Below are 15,768 nucleotides of genomic sequence, written 5' to 3' on the forward strand. Positions count from 1 at the left end.
AATAGATTTTCACCAAGCTCGCTAGAATCTTGCGAACCGTCAACATGCAGGCATTTCAAGTGTTCGAGCGTGCGTAGATTCTGCTCAGCGGCTCAAGAACATTCGCCAAGCGAAAAAAAGTCGATGAGAAAGATGTAATGGTGGACGAAATTACGAAAATCGGAAGAAGGTATTCGACCCAGTTCGACTATCCTGGACTGGATTGGCAACGTCCAACAATCGGATTCGTATTCTATGGGGTCTCATGCATGAGCTAGTGTGCCAAAGGGCGTTTAGTTGGAGCTTCAGTGCATCACCTTCGCCGAAAGAGGCCCTTTCTGAGATTTGGCCGATGGACTATTATTATGTCATTCACGCTGGAACTGCTGCTGCATAGCCCCAAGTCTGAAGACTTGGCAACTTCACGCCTGCACCTGACTCTTGCACTATGATGCCCGTCGCCTATGATAACCCTCAGAATTATTTCCCACCTTGCTCCCTCTTATGTTCAGGCTGCCCGTTTAGGAGCCATCAGTTGCCTGACGATCGTAGTAATACGTGAAACTCAGAGTTGTGACAAAGCCTCCAATCTCTCTTGTAATACAGAAATACCTATATTCTGCCTGTGACTACTCACAGAGAAAGAGTGGTCACAACTGTACATTCCGCATGTAACTGTTCGCATGGAATTATAGTGGTCACAACTGCATTCTGTGACCGCTCATAGGGAATTATAGTTTCCACAACAAATCCTGCAGTACGAAGCACCCTGCGAGCAGTCACGAACTGTGTACTTTACACATGTACATGTATGGTGATTTGTGACGCTTGTGGCTCAATGTAGCTGAACCATCGGACCTTATTTGTCAGCTTGGATCACGTGATCCATCCAGCTGCCGCGTGCGGCAAACAGCCCAAATAGCGCTAACTCTGGCCTGCGAGCGTTTGCTGCGACTAGCGCGCTAGCGCTCGTGACATACGCAAACGCGCTAGCCAGAATGCTTTGACTTTGATGGCTTTCAGCTTCTATTTTTTGAAAAGTAGCGCGCTCAGACCAGCTCGCTCACTCTTTTCCTCTTCCATTTTTTAGGGCAATTGTTTTGTTTGATAGACGAAGCTTAGGGTCTCTTTGGGTTTGCAACCCTTACCCTCCTGGAAAAAATCATAGTTGCTAGACTGCGACACTTCAGACCAGGTACTATTAGAGCCGCTAATGGACGACGAGCTATTTTCCGCTATCCGGAGCTCAAGCATTTGAGCAGCTAAATGGACGAGACTCCTGGGGTAAAGGATGCAGAGAATGAGGAGAAAACACTCGTATGGAGCAGGGAGTAGGTATTGTACTACTTCCTGGTATGGAGCACTGAGAAGCGGTAAGTCCTAGAGCAATTCTTAGCCAGTAATTACTTTCTCGCCATAATTATGTTCTCGTTTTTCGTGTCTTCTGTATTAATAAATGCCAGTACACTAGCAGTACGACTACACTGTAGGCGAGAGTCCATAAGCCAGAGTGTGCAGCTCTCCATCTATGCAGCATAAACAAATTAATAACAAATTTCCTTTGCCTAAGGGCTGGGTTCCACTGCCGCTCCGCCGCACATCATCCACGGCATGAAACGTCATCATTACGAGCTGGTCCAGCGAGGCCGCGGCTCATCACCAGCTTTCGCTTCGCTGCTTGATACAAAAAAATGCAAGCCGCGGTCACGGCTTGCATTGTTTCCCGCACTTAATTGTTTTATTGGGGGGGATTTTAATTCGTTGCACAGGCCAGAACACGAGGATTTTTTTGGATTTCACGCACGCGCAGGCAGGCTAAATGTCATCAAAAAACGTCGAGCACGATCGCGGTACCGTGAATGGCGAGTGTCACTGGAACCGCGCCGCTCTGCTGCATGCAGCCAAGTACCCGTGGAGCAGCAGAGCTGTGGAGCCGCAGTGGAACCCGGCCCTAACCAAACTTATAGCAATTTGAAAATGTTTGACAATTTTTCATAAAAAACTTGACGACATTGTTCTTCTGTAGAGTGCCGCTGGCAACTCCATCGATGAACTCCATCAATGAGCGCAGGGATAAAGTTTAGAAACCCTTCGAGCGAGAACGTGTTTTCAAAAAGGAAGCACAAATATGCCGCGTAACTTCCCCTCTAGTATGGCCCCATCAAAGCCACTCGCTGACTACTTACCAGTAAAATGGGGTTGGACGGTTGTCAGATAAGCTGACATGTTTTCTGCCAACACAACCATAAGCAGTTGTCAACTCTCAAGACTAAAAGAGCTTGCGAAGTAAGTGAGAAACCTTGGCTATGAAAGCACATGAAGCGTCAGAACATAATCGAGCAAACTTGGACCTAGATTACCAGTGTCTGCTCCAGAGCCAGGTCAGTGGCCCTGTTTGTGAGTACTTGGACCTTTTGGAAAAAGAACACTGGGTTACCTGCGACCCGGTCGGAAGTCCTGTCGAGTACTATACTTTTTTATACTTCGAGGGTATACCGCCACTGACAGGCTGCATACGCGTGCAGATGCGTGCGGCCAGAGTGCCCAGTGCGAGTACGTTCATACATGTACATGTACAATCATGTACATCAGGAAGTCGAAAGTAAGTTTACGACTCCCTGACACACAGTAGCCGCACTTGAACGCATCTGGCCCTGGCCCAGTGTTGCAGGAGTTGTGCCAGGTAGACGTGTACCCGGTTTGTGTTAAATCTTAGAGCAGGTACTGCATACCCTATCATATCTGTGTACATGGGTATACAGAGTCAGTGTTGTTGCGTCCCACTCAGCACCCTTCTGGTTCATTTCGGCACCAGCACTCTTTGCGTATGCAGAGCTGAGTAGAGTGCAAGTTCGGACCACAAGTACTCTGTAGCAGCTAGTTGCGAACCTAACCTGTGCCGTGATGCACGGCACTTGTGTGCATCTACTTTATCCCTGAGTAACCCACCAGGTATATGGTGCACAATAGGGCACAGTAAATAATCAGCATGCATCGCAGTTTTCTGCAACATACATGTATTCCTGAAGTCACTTTACACCTCAGAAGAATTGCGTCGCTAACTGTTAGTTATTCCCTAGGTCATTATGAATCGTAGAAAACCCGTCATACAATAGGTTCAAGCTAAAGTACCGTATCACCATGGTAATTACCTGGAAATTCGGTGTGTTTTCTACGTTTTTGTTAAACAAGCAGCAATGTGCCACAGAAATTACCATGGTGATAGAGTAGATGACCGTGTGAAGCGGTGTGAGATGCAGCAAAGGTGAGCCTGTTACTGCGAGTCTATGCCCTAAACAATTAACTTTGCCGTGGGATGATTCTCTTTGGGCTGCACACTCTGGTTAATGTACTCTTGCAGTCTTGGTGGCAGCATTCTGGTGCCAAAGATGATATTTTTTTCAGAAAAATAAGCACTAGAGAAATGGAGTGGGAGTAACCTGAATTATTCTATTAGCAGAGCAGCAATGCTTGGGATATGAGATTATTCCCGTAGCTATGCAAAAGACGCTATTCAGTTGTACTTTAGTAGCATCTGGCGCTAGCCAGTATCCACACCGCTGTAATTCGGTGCGTGTCACGGTGCCTGGTAGGGTGGTTCACGTGGCATGCCATGGTTGGTGCAGTATCCCGTATGTGTCCCGTACCGTAATTCGAGTATGTGGTGCGCACCGTAGCACAGATGTATCTGGAGCGCTGTACGAGCTAAGATGTCGCGGCAAATATGGGGACATTCACAACATGCAATGTGAATATGCACGTCAGTTTCGTTTTAAGAAGTGGGTTTGACGGAGTAAGAAAAGGCCCCAGCTTTGGCTGCTGCATGCTAGCCCAGTGGGTACCAATCTCCTGCCATCGGCCGAGTGCTGATGGAACGGAGTAGAAGAAAAAGAAAGAAGAATATTGCGTTCAAGAATACAATTTCGGTAAGGGATATACAGTAAAACCTGTAACTAAAGACCACCGTCACTAGCGACCAGCCTGGTACTACCGGCCACTTCGCCAGGCACGGAAGGTCTCACATTCAAAATGCACTGTGACTAGCGACTACCTTCTGAACGCGACCAGCAACCGCCTTTTCCTGTCCCAAACACAATTTTTGACCCGTAACTAGCGACCGCGATGTAGGAAATCAAATGTTGCTCGAAGCTCCTTCTTGAAATTTTACTGATTTTCCATGGTCCTGAAAAGAATCTTTCGATACTACAGCTGAACAAATGAATGCAGGTAATTTGGGCTGTGGAGTCGGTGTGGACTGCACTACACCTGTCAAAATTTCAAGCGCTGTCAAGAAAAAACATGATAGGAAACGTCTTGGAGAGCGCATCGAAAGCGCTCTCTGATCGATGTTACTACTCGGAGGAGAAACGAAGACTGGGCAGCTCTGTCACCCCAGTCATACAGACGGATCGACGATGGCATCAAGGAATCCAGAAACAAAGCAGCACCACAAGGTCCTGATGCTCAAGCAATCGAGAAGTCACAACAAGGACAGTCGGTATGATTGATCGCATGAACAAATTTGAAGCCCAGCGCGAAACGAAACTTCCCCAGGGAACGTTTGACTCCTGGCTTCAGAAGTAGCAGCTGAATTTGAAGTCTGCAAAAAATTAATCTTCTCTCTCTCTCTTTCTCTCTCTCTCTCTCTCTCTCTCTCTCTCTCTCTCTCCATCTCTTCGTCTTTCTGACATTGCGCAAGTCCTGGGGAATTGTATTAGCTGCATTTTGACATACATATCATATAATGGGATCCACATATGGTCACGCGGTGCAAACCTCTAACTAAAGACCACCTGCTACTAAAGACCGCTTTTGCTGGCACCAAGGGGTGGTCGGTAGGGCACAGTAAATAATCAGCATGCATCGCAGTTTTCTGCAACATATTCCTGAAGTCACTTTACACCTGAGAAGAATTGCGTCGCTGACAGGAATTCGATACCGGTTTAGTTTCTCTCTGGGTCATTATGAATCATAGAAAACCCGTCATACAATAGGTTCAAGCTAAAGTACCGTATCACCATGGTAATTCCTGGAAATTCGGTGTGTTTTCTGCCTTTTGTTAAACAAGCAGCAATGTGCAACAGAAATTACCATGGTGATACAGTAGATTACCGTGTGAAGCGGTGTGAGATGCAGCAAAGGTGAGCCTGTTACTGTGAGTCTATGCCCTAAACAATAAACTTTGCCGTGGGATGATTATCCTTGGGCTGCGTACTCTGCACACTTATTGCTAGGTATATCATTGGTCTTGTTCGGATCGTCCATTACGTTTGCAGCTGTTCAAACTTGTTTTGTTGTTTATTATTTTATTGATTTATTTATTCTACTTGCCTTTCCTATCTTCTTGTGTTTTACTTGTAGCATTAGGCGATTTGATCGCAGGACAAGAGAGGAGCTGATGGACGATCTCTCCAGTGTCCCTCTTGGTTCGGAGCAGCGCCGAGTGCTGACGTTGGGACTTGGGTAAGGATGAGTGTTCCCTCATGTTTACAAGTTATCCGTTTTGTCCAACACTAACGGTTATATGCAGAATACTGCTGAGTCAAAAATGTGCAACAATCAGCACAAAAACTGACTGATGAGATCATGACATTCAACGACCTGATGCTTAGCTGCATCACGTTTATATCCGTAAGTGTTGGACAAAACGGATAACTCGTAAACTTATGGTCCTCTTTTTCAATTTTAATCCTTGGCTCTCCATCCGAGTTCCCTCGTGTGTGTAGCTATTATTATTTTTTGGTGACAGTCAATTTTTTCTTCAGACTTTTCCCGTTTGTGTCTTTCCCTCAAACTTGTCAATATTTTTATTTACTTATTTTTTTGCCCAGGGTCTACATTCTACCTTTATTTTACTTAGACTAGGGTTAGCTATCCGTTTACCAGTACTCATCCACACATATGTGCACATAGGGTCTACACAGAACTCTATCAGTAGATATTTTGTGTATAGGGGGTTGTCTATCCACCGAGATAGCACTATATACTCCCATTCTGTGTGTTCTCTGGTAGCTATGTCCCTTTGAGACTATACGGTGCCAGTGTGGTGACCGAGGTCAGGCCGTGTCTGCACTGGCATCGTCAACTTTGCCTACTGCTACGTGCTCCCCAGTGCTCCATCTGTGTCCTGTAATTTGTTTGGGGAGGGGGGGGGGGGGGCAATACCGGTACTTCAGGTGCAGGGGGCAAGGGGGGGAATGGGGTGGGGGGACATCATGCCCCCAATGAACCTCTCCAGGCGTTGTTCTGGAGTAGACTAACCATAGGCGGAGTGTACACATGCAGCACATAGTTTGGGAGCTAGAACGCGATCGGACTCAGGCATATTCAAAGGCAGTCTATTGTGATAGTAGTCCTGGACGGATCTCACTATGATGATATAGGTTGTGCCCAGCATCACAATGCCAAACATTATAAATGACTGGTTTTTTTGCCTGAGGGGCTAGATGAGCATGCGGCTAGACTGCCGATGGCAACCAACAGGCTCAAGGCTGTGTTGAGACTTCGTGTGAGCGACCCGAGTCAATTGTTTACTCGCCATGACTAGGCATCGCATTGAGCATCGTATGCCCACTAATATATGTCACTGTTCTTAGTCGCACCGGGGGCGCATGCCCGTTTTCAGGTGACTTCTCAAAACACATAAGCCCTGGGTCCTGAAGGTTGGGCCTATTGTTAATCTAAATAGTCCTGGCTACTATCCCGCTGAGTTCACTGACTTTCTACTGAACCCGTATGTATGTGAGGAAAGTACTGTTCTGACCTCAACTGCGGATTTCATCAACTTGGTAGAAGGTTTGCCTGTGCGGGACGATCATTTATAATTGAGTATAGGTGTGACCAGCCTTTACTACACCAACATCCCCAACGGGCTCGGTTGTCGTGGTATATCACACACAGGTGTACAAGGTGGATGCCCTTCGCCCTTCGTACATGGTTATTAACAGCAGTGACTTCCTTGATGTCAGTCATTCGGAAGAAAAATGAGTTCGTGTATGGTAACGATGTGTTTCGGCAGATCCAAGGGACTGGCATGGGTTCGCCTGCAGCAGTGGTCTATGCCGACATTGTTATGCTGTATTTGGAGAAGCGGTACGTTTTGCCGATCTTAGAGGGGGAGGGTTTAGAGGTTCAGGTTTATAGGCGCTTTATCATTGCATGGTTTCGAAGGTCAAGTTCAGCGCACTTTAGATAGGAATAATAAGTGTTCGGCCCTCAAGTTTTCTCATGAACTGGCACATGATGGCATTGATTTCCTGGACACCACAGTTTTCCGTAGTAAGGGATACATGGCGGTGAAGCCTCATTTCAAGGTCACCAATCGTTTCCTGTATCTGCTTGTCGGTAGTAACCACCCCTGTAGTATGGGCAAAGGTGTGTTCACTGGGGAGTTGATCCGTATCCGTCGGTCTTCGACCCTTGACCACCACTACGAAGCTGCTGCCGAGCGGCCGAAGCAGGCTTTCCGGGCCCGTGTATACAAGCGCTCCATCTTTCATCTTTCAGACCCGTACACTAGGAATGGATGCGCAGGGAATGTATGTTGGTCAAATTGGCATGGGTTTGGGTTATTTCTGTAGTTGTATACAGTGCTCCTCATTGTATTTACCTGGGCCCGGCCTGCTGTCCTTCGCCCGTTGGCCTTGAGGTCCAGGTGTAATACCCCTACCATACAGTCCGGTGGCCAGCGCGGTTGTTACACGGTGGAACATCGGCAAGAGGTTGCTTGCTCGTTTGCCTCATGCTCAGTGTCCTCAGGGAGTTAGTATTTTCCTCCTGTTTGGATTTTGCAGTGTCTATGGTGTCGGTAATTGAGTTTTTGTTCTGTATGCTTTTCTGTGGTGTGTGGCTGTTGTTCACACATCTTTATTTGACTTGCTTCCTGGTGTGGTGTACCTTTTTGTTTTATATTGGTGTTGGTCTCACTCCGACTCACTCTGGCTGTAGAGTTCTAGCATCCGTAGCTGCCTCAGGGGGTGCCACTTCTTCCATCAGCGTCGACTAGTCCGCCGGTACGTGGTGCTATATTACGTTTAGTTGTCTGTTCCATCCTGTACGGGCTGTGTCCTGCTGACCACACAGTCTGGGTCTCCATACTTTGCATGTTCTCATCGTGTGTAGTGTTCACACGTACATATATGGACTGTCACACCCATATGTTGTACATGTGGCTGCACGTGTTGTCTCTTTGTCGTACCTGCTGCTGTATTTGTGTCTCTGTGCTGCTGACCCGTACATGCTGCTGCGCTGCTTTGTTGTATTGCTGACACGTGCACCTTTTTGTGCTGATATGATATCGAGTACGCCACTTTTTGTGCTGATGAGGGCACCACTTTCCGATATCATGTTTCCTTTCGCCATGTCAGTTGTCAGTTCTCCCGTCGTCTCCTGAAGTGTAGTAATGAATAGCTCTCTCTCTAGCTCTAGAGAAAAACCACTTGACTAGTCCGTTTGATGTGTGGCGTGGCGAGGGTATAGTAGAGGCATCTCGTTCTCCAACCGAGACGACATTTGGCGCCCAACATGGGGCTCAAACCCACGACCCTGAGATTAAGAGTCTCATGCTCTACCGACACATATATGCACGCGGCACCGTTTGTGCTCCTATCCATTTACATATGCTGCTTTCCACAGCTGTGCTGACAGTCGGTACGCACCGACTCTGTACGCATGCACGCACACCATTACATTCTGTTGGCATCATATTAGTGAGGTTTTGCATTCCGAAATTCGGCAAAAGATTCGGCACGCGGGAGCGAGGTCGAAAATGCACACGAAGATGCGGCATGTTTGTTCGGAAAAAGCTCACTTTGCCGAACATATTTTTCGGATGAATTTTCTTGTGGAAGAGCGCTAGCGCGTGATTTATTCAAAGAGGTTTCTTATCTTGGCATGGCTTCGCAGGCGTCTTTGACGACATCAGCATCGTCAGCTACCTCTGATTGCTCCTCTTCACTGCCTGTCTACTCTCTTTCGCCTGGAGTGTCCTCACCGTCATCTGTGTGGCTGAAAAGACTATGGCGATACCCATAAAATTTGACTTGGCCATGGAGTTGGTTTTTCTGAGGCGACTGAGGAGGCAGGTTTAGCCCTCGACTCTTTGGGCGCGATCAAAGTTTGTCGGAATCAGCAAGAAAAGGAGCACGGGACAGGACATTGCTGATGCTGGGGCTCACGAAATCAAAACACATCATTTTCGACTTGCAAAACAAATGTCGGTGCGAAAATTCGACATTTTGATGTTCGACAAATGACCAAAGAACGCCGAGCCGAAATTCGGAATGCAAAACCTCACTATTGCGGAACTTTCCGGAGCTCCGAGCTAGTTGTTGTTTGGAATACAGCAAGAGAACAACATTACATTGGCGCTGCGAGCAAACGCCTGATCCTCGCCATGTCCCTACTGTCACTACCGCCTCCGGAGCCATTCCCGATCTACAGCAGTCTCTACGACGCTGCTGCCCATTTTCTTGCCTGGGAACGGTGTTTCCAACTCTATGTCGCAGCAGCCGGCATCTCGGATGACACTCGCCAGAGAGACACTTTCCAGTATGTGGCCGGCAAGGACATCCAGCAGCTCGTCCCTACGTTAGCCAACACTGGCAACAATCTCGACGGCCTCATAACCGCCGCCGCCGACTACTTTCAGTCGAAGCAGAGCCCCAGCATGGCCCGCTTCCACTTCCGGCAGGTCACCCAGCAGCCTGGCGAAACGTTAGACACGTTTTATACTCGTTTGCTGGCATCGGCAACGACCTGCAGCTTCGCCGGCGATGCCCAGAAGAACGTGGCTCTCTGTGATCAAATTGTGGCAGGATGCACGTCCGATCCACTCCGCAGAAAACTGCTGGAGACTGCGTCCCTTGATCTCGCCAAGGCGCTCAAGGCCGCCAGAGCATTTGAAGCGTCAGTGGAACAGACGACGGCGTTCCGGCACACACAAGACTCGATCAATGCCCTCCGTCATCAGCCACCGTTCTACAAAAGGACACAGCCGCCTCCCGCTACTGTTTCAACTCCGTCGCGTCGACCGATGCAGTCTTCGCCACATCCAGCTGCAAACTCGTACCACCAGCCACCTGCCCCAGTCGCCACTCGCGCTCCAGGCCAGCGGGAATCCAGCACATCGCTCTCCTACCGCTGTGGAGAGCCAGGCCACCCTGAGTCACGTCGCTACGCAGTTTTGCACTGTAAACGTCTGCCCATGGGCGTATCGTCCGCATCCGAGATCCTACAGCGCACACTGGACGCCATGGCTCGCTGGCCTTGACGGTGTGAAGAACGTCCACGACAACATCTTCAACTTTGGTAAGAGCGTCGAAGAGCACAACCGACGACTCGCCGCCTGCCTCCAGCGGCTCCAAGATCACAACGTTACACTCAACCTAGCCAAATGTCACAAATGTCACATCCTCAAGCCTCGGCTCAAGTTCATGGCTAGCGTCTAATCCGACAAGGGCATCCGCGCCTCTCCCAGCCACCAGCAGTCTGTGGCTACATTCTCTACGCCATCTTGCGTCAGCGACATACAGAGTTTCCTGGGTCTCACCAACTTCCTCCGCCGTTACATTCGTAACATGGCCGATCTCACCACGCCACTCCCTGCTCTCACTAAAAAAGGTACTGTTTGGCGTTAAACTGATGTTGAGCAGCAATCATTTGATGCACTGAAGAAGGCCATCGCCGAAGACTGCATGCTGCAATACTTTGACCGCAAGCGATACACATCACTGTATGTCGACGCATCGCCCACCGGCCTCGGCGCAATCCTGTGTCAACACCAAGACAACGGCCACGATGCACCTGTAGCATTCGCCAGCCGTGCACTCTCCGGCGTTGAGCAGCAATATTATCAAACTGAACGGGAAGCATTGGGTGTCAAGTTTGGCTGCCTTCGCTTTCACCACTACTTGACAAGGTGATCCACAGTTCACCATTGTCACCGACCACAAGCCGCTCCTGCAACTCATGGCCGTCGGATCGAGACCTCCGCCACGAATTGAGCGCATGGTCCTCCGCCTGCAGGATCTCAGCTTCCAGCTCCAGTACAAGCCTGGCCCAGAAAACCCGGCCGACGTCGTCAGTCGCAATCTGCAGCCTCATCCCGACTTGCCAACCATCGGCGCACAGGAAGACACTGCGTACATACATGCCCTAGCTACAGCAGCTAAGCCGAATGCGTTGGCTCTGAAGGAGATTGCGGACGCCACCACCGCAGACACCACACTGCAAGCCATCCTTTCCTCTCTGCAATCTGGCCGCTGGGATTCCAACCACACCACGGTCCGCCCGTACTTTGCCCTCCGCCATGAACTGTCTGAGAGTGACGGTCTACTACTCCGCAACGACCGTCTCGTCATTCCCACGGCCCTCCAACGGCTTACCCTGCAGCTTACACATGCGGGCCACCAAGATATTGTCCGCACCAAGCAATGGCTTAACAGCAAGGTTTGGTGGCCCAACATGGCTACTGAAGCCGAAGCACTCTGCCGGCAATGTATTCCGTGCCAAGCAACTCTCTCAACGACACCGCTACGTCCGGGAGTCCGTGCCCACACCACCGTCCACCAAGCCGTGGCAACGAGTCTTCGTCGATTTGTATGGACCCATGCCTAACGGTCAGCACCTGCTTGCCCCTATCGACCAGTTGACTCGCTACCCGGTCATCAACGTGTTCAGCACGACACCCACTACGGCCGGTGTTGTTAAAGCTCTGCGCTCTACATTATCCAGGTTCGACTTGCCCGAAGAGCTAGTCTCGGACAACAGTCCTCAGTTCCGTTCTTCGGCTTTTGCTGATTTCCTCGCGCAACACGCTATCCAGCACCGCCACACCCCTCCTTTGTGGCCACAAGCAAACGGAGCAGTCGAGTGCCTCAACCGTACCATTGGCAAAGTTCTGCGAACTGCCAAACTAGCTGGCGAAGACATCAATGTTGCATTAGACCAATGGCTCCTAGCGTACCGCACCACGCCACACCCTGCCACTCACGAGGCACCGGCAACACTCATGTTTGGTCGCCCCATCCGCGACAGCCTACCCTGCATTACGGCAGCCGCACCAGACTTGCCTTCAGCTGCCCACCGTGACCAGCAATTCCGCCAATCCCAGTGCGACGCTGCCAATGCCACCCGCCGGTCAAACACCCCCATCCTCACTCCTGGTCAGCGCGTCTTACGCCGCAATGAGCAGGCACACAAGCTCTCACCACAGTGGGATCCCAACCCCTGGACCGTGGACCAGATCTCTGGGTCTACGGTGACAATCTCCAACTCAGCAACTGGCCAAAGATCGACTCGCCATAATTATGTCGTTCGTCAAGCCCGTAATTGTTGTCACACCGCCAGCCCATCACCCACTACCAGCTGAAAGTTCTGCCACCACACCTTACAAAATTACAACAAAATCACATGCAAGAAGTCCTTTCACTTTGACTACTGCTCGTTGCGTGACATCACTCCTCACCAAAGGACTTCCTGGGGATCACAATCCTAAACAGACAAATGTACGAATACCGCAACTGTCTCTGTTGTTCTGCACGCCACGTTCAACACGACTGCGTGCAAGACACAGCTGATCATCGTCGCTGTACTCTTCCCTGAGCACGTTACCCTGTCGCTGCAGCCTGCGACGGACATTCCATAGTTCCACCAACTTGATGGCTTGATGTTCCCATTGACGTCGACCATGCGGTGTTGCCATTGACGACCTTCAACTTCAGGTCCTTGCCGTGGTCCGCACCATTCAAGAGATGGGCCACATTTGGTGTACTTTCACCCAGTTGGTCACTTATTTTAACCTTGCCGACTTTCCACTGCCGGACTGTTGCTTCAACAACTGGCGGAGAGCATATACGCATATCATCACTCTTCCTTGCAAACATCATTTCCGTCTCCACCACGTCCTTATCAGCCTGATCCATGCCTGACACCCCCAAGGCACTGTCCACTGTGCCGCCGGGCTGGTGGAGCGACGGACCGATTCTCCAGTGACGGTCGTCGTCCACAAGGCTGTTGGAGTGCGCATCCAAGATGTGCTAGAGCTGTTCAGTGTCGTGCAATGCTATCGCATGAGCTGATTGTTTAGTAACTGGTGGTGTTAGTGGACAGTATAGCGTAACTTGTAGTTCCTTGGTCTTTCTCTTTTGTATAAACAAACTACAAGTAGTAAGCTAACGATAAACTAGTTACACTGAGACAATTCGACAGGCACAAATTACAACAAAATCACATGCAAAATGTGCTTTCACTTTTACTACTGCTCGTTGTGTGACAACCACCATCATCAGTGTGCGCATTGCGCCTGGTTTGGTGCATGCCTGGTGGAATCTGACATAGCGGCTGATGCAGTGGGCACGTCAGGTAACACCTAACGCAATGAAAATGACTCAACTATGACTTGGTTCGATTGCAACAAACCTAATGATAGTGGTACCGAAACATTCGGGTAACCGGAGTAAGTGCCAATTGATATTTTTGGCTCCAGTCAGTAAAGTGATTCAATTGCAATACAATTATATACGTACGGTGGAACTCACTTAGTACGTACCCGGGTAAGACATACACCTGCATAGCACGATCCTCTTTTGTCGCACGAATTTTCCTCCCATAAGCACATATTCAGATGTGTACGGATACCTTCTGTTCATGTGATTCATTGTCGCTGTGTTACTGTATGCAGATCTCACTCAGCTCTGCTCTCCGAGCATTCTGCTTCCAACACGACTTCCCGAAAGGTATGTATGGTGGCTAATAATGTGAGAGTCTTTACAGATTCCAGTGCTCTCATGCCTTTTGCAAGTTCCGTTTGTAAGTCAAATGGAACATGGTTTGTGGTCAATACTTCAGCAGTAGTGGTGCGAGAATATTCGGGTGTCAAATTGCTCGGAATTGATGTATGATAACGGAGAATATACCAACATGTGAATCACTTGGAGATATGGTTTGCCAGGTTCTGTTCACACTCACTAGGCTAGACCCTCTCGAGTATTGTACAACAGTTTTGGCCCAGGAGTGGTAAAGGGCACGGGGCAAGCTATGTCGGGACCTGCTGTAAAGTCTGCCATACACGAGCTGTACGTCTTATCGGATGGGATATACCCCTGATATTGCTGATAATGAATGGCCCAGTTTCATTGTACTGCTGTCCGCGATATTATATCCTTAGTGGCATTGTTAACTTCTCATTGCTTGTGGGGACGCATGGATCATATGTCCATCCAACACCTGCCAACCGGAACCCACCGACAACGCTGTCGGTTGGGGTGGACCACAATCGGTTGGTTTTTGAGTCCAAGATGCCACCTAGGTAGCACACAGCATTGCTAATCTGATTTTAAATTAGCTGCGCAAATCCTGGCATACTTCCCGTAAATGCATCTAACTCCCAGGGTACTTATGAGTTTTTAGGTCTATGTGGTACTTGTGTCGCATTGGCAGCCACTGTTCCGTTCTGTATTTTCTGGTCTATGTGTCGTTGAATCTCCACAGAAAATGTGCTCGCGCATTAGAAGGAGGTGAAAGATGCACCTGCAGGAGAATACATGCTTAAGAGAAGGCAGAAACATGCCCGGATCCACCAGAACTAGTGCTGGCAAGTCAACAGAGGCGAGTACTGATAATGTTCCAGATTGTGGTAGGATCACATAAGCAAAATTGACACTGGGAGGCACGGCGGTGGGTCAGCTCATGGCCAGCGCCAGCTCCAGTGGATATCACGTGCATCCAGTTCTAGTACTATAGTATGACTGCTACAAAGTAGTGCGGCCCAAATAGAACTCGGGTCAGGTGCCGAAGAACTGGGGGGGGGGGCATGTGTCAATGAATGGTAATAACTCCGGAAATCATGCTGGTGTATCGAGGGCGTGGGCCAATGAAGTGCTGGATTGATGGTGGACGACTGTACTGCAATCTTGGCTGGTCCCACTATCGCAGAAACAGCACTTCCTGGTGCAACCACCCTATCCTGCAATCTATATAATAATTATTATAAGAGATTTGTGTGAACGATTTTAGCATGATGCAAGTCAGCTTATTGTGCTGGGGGCCTGGCTACATGTCACTATAGCTTTTTATTGACTCGATCACCGCATTACGCTGCCTTGCGTTGACTTGATTGAGCACTCTTTTTGGTTAGTGTCAAAGGTATATGTAATATGTATCTGCCTTCGTGCAAAGCTCTCTTTGTGCGTGTCTTGCAGATAGCTCGCTGACTTTGATGCTTTGAGCCATTTTCAAATTGCTTTTTTGTTCATTTCATATAGACCGTATTGCCATTTGTTTAACCTCCCGCTCTGAGCTCCACTGATGGGACCTAAAAAGGCTGAAACAGCTGTCTGGAGATTGAGCGTCAGTATTATGGATTTAGAATACACGATCTGGGGACAGCACTAGTACTGTCTAGCTGTTTCGTCCTTTGTGGACTCATCAGCGAATCACGGAGAAATAACTCTTAACTAAGGATGAACCTAGCAGCCATGAAAATAGATAAATAATGCCTCCAAGCCAGAATTCAAGGCTACATGTGTAGGCCCGAATGTGCCTTGCCCGAGTGCTGAAACTGATAAGTCATTGAGATACGCATAGAACATCTGGCAAAGGAACTACTAAAGCCCCCACAAGCACGGTATTCTACTTCAACAAGGAAGAATTTTGAAAGCATGCACAGCCCTACATGTATAATGTTGGTATAGGTAAGCCTTGTTTGATAAATTAACATGACAAGGCGGGGGACGCACTGTGTTAAAAAACAGTGCTCCTGATACACTAGTGTGTCCTCGGCTTTGTCAC

General features: G+C 49.0%; 1 protein-coding gene across 5 annotated transcripts; it reads left to right on the plus strand.

The window, feature by feature from the left end:
• The first annotated feature begins 1,013 nt into the window (after window positions 1–1,013).
• Window positions 1,014–14,636, plus strand: LOC135809832 (uncharacterized). 5 transcript variants are annotated; one of them, XR_010552246.1, is made up of 6 exons: window positions 1,014–1,352; window positions 5,051–5,120; window positions 5,341–5,442; window positions 7,927–7,991; window positions 13,661–13,715; window positions 14,470–14,636. XR_010552246.1 is itself a non-coding variant. In XM_065323264.1 (5 exons), exons 1-5 carry the CDS (start codon window positions 1,271–1,273, stop codon window positions 14,497–14,499), a joined length of 339 nt encoding a protein of 112 aa, XP_065179336.1. In that variant the 5' UTR covers window positions 1,014–1,270; the 3' UTR covers window positions 14,500–14,636. The 5 variants fall into 5 exon arrangements, 2 of the variants coding, with proteins under 2 accessions (XP_065179336.1, XP_065179335.1); XM_065323264.1 differs by lacking the exon at window positions 7,927–7,991; XR_010552247.1 differs by lacking the exon at window positions 5,051–5,120 and having other exon boundaries at window positions 1,017–1,352.
• The last annotated feature ends 1,132 nt before the right edge of the window (window positions 14,637–15,768 follow it).

The sequence above is a fragment of the Sycon ciliatum genome, chromosome 2 (genome assembly GCF_964019385.1).
Source record: "Sycon ciliatum chromosome 2, ocSycCili1.1, whole genome shotgun sequence".
Lineage (NCBI taxonomy): Eukaryota > Metazoa > Porifera > Calcarea > Leucosolenida > Sycettidae > Sycon > Sycon ciliatum.

Coding starts and splice junctions, on each gene's coding strand:
- LOC135809832 (XM_065323263.1), top strand. CDS start 1,271: ATGCAGAGAATGAGGAGAAAACACTCGTATGGAGCAGGGAGTAGGTAT. Junction 5,121..5,340: donor CGGTGTGAGATGCAGCAAAG/GTGAGCCTGTTA, acceptor TTTTACTTGTAG/CATTAGGCGATTTGATCGCA. Junction 5,443..5,991: donor GTGCTGACGTTGGGACTTGG/GTAAGGATGAGT, acceptor GTTCTCTGGTAG/CTATGTCCCTTTGAGACTAT.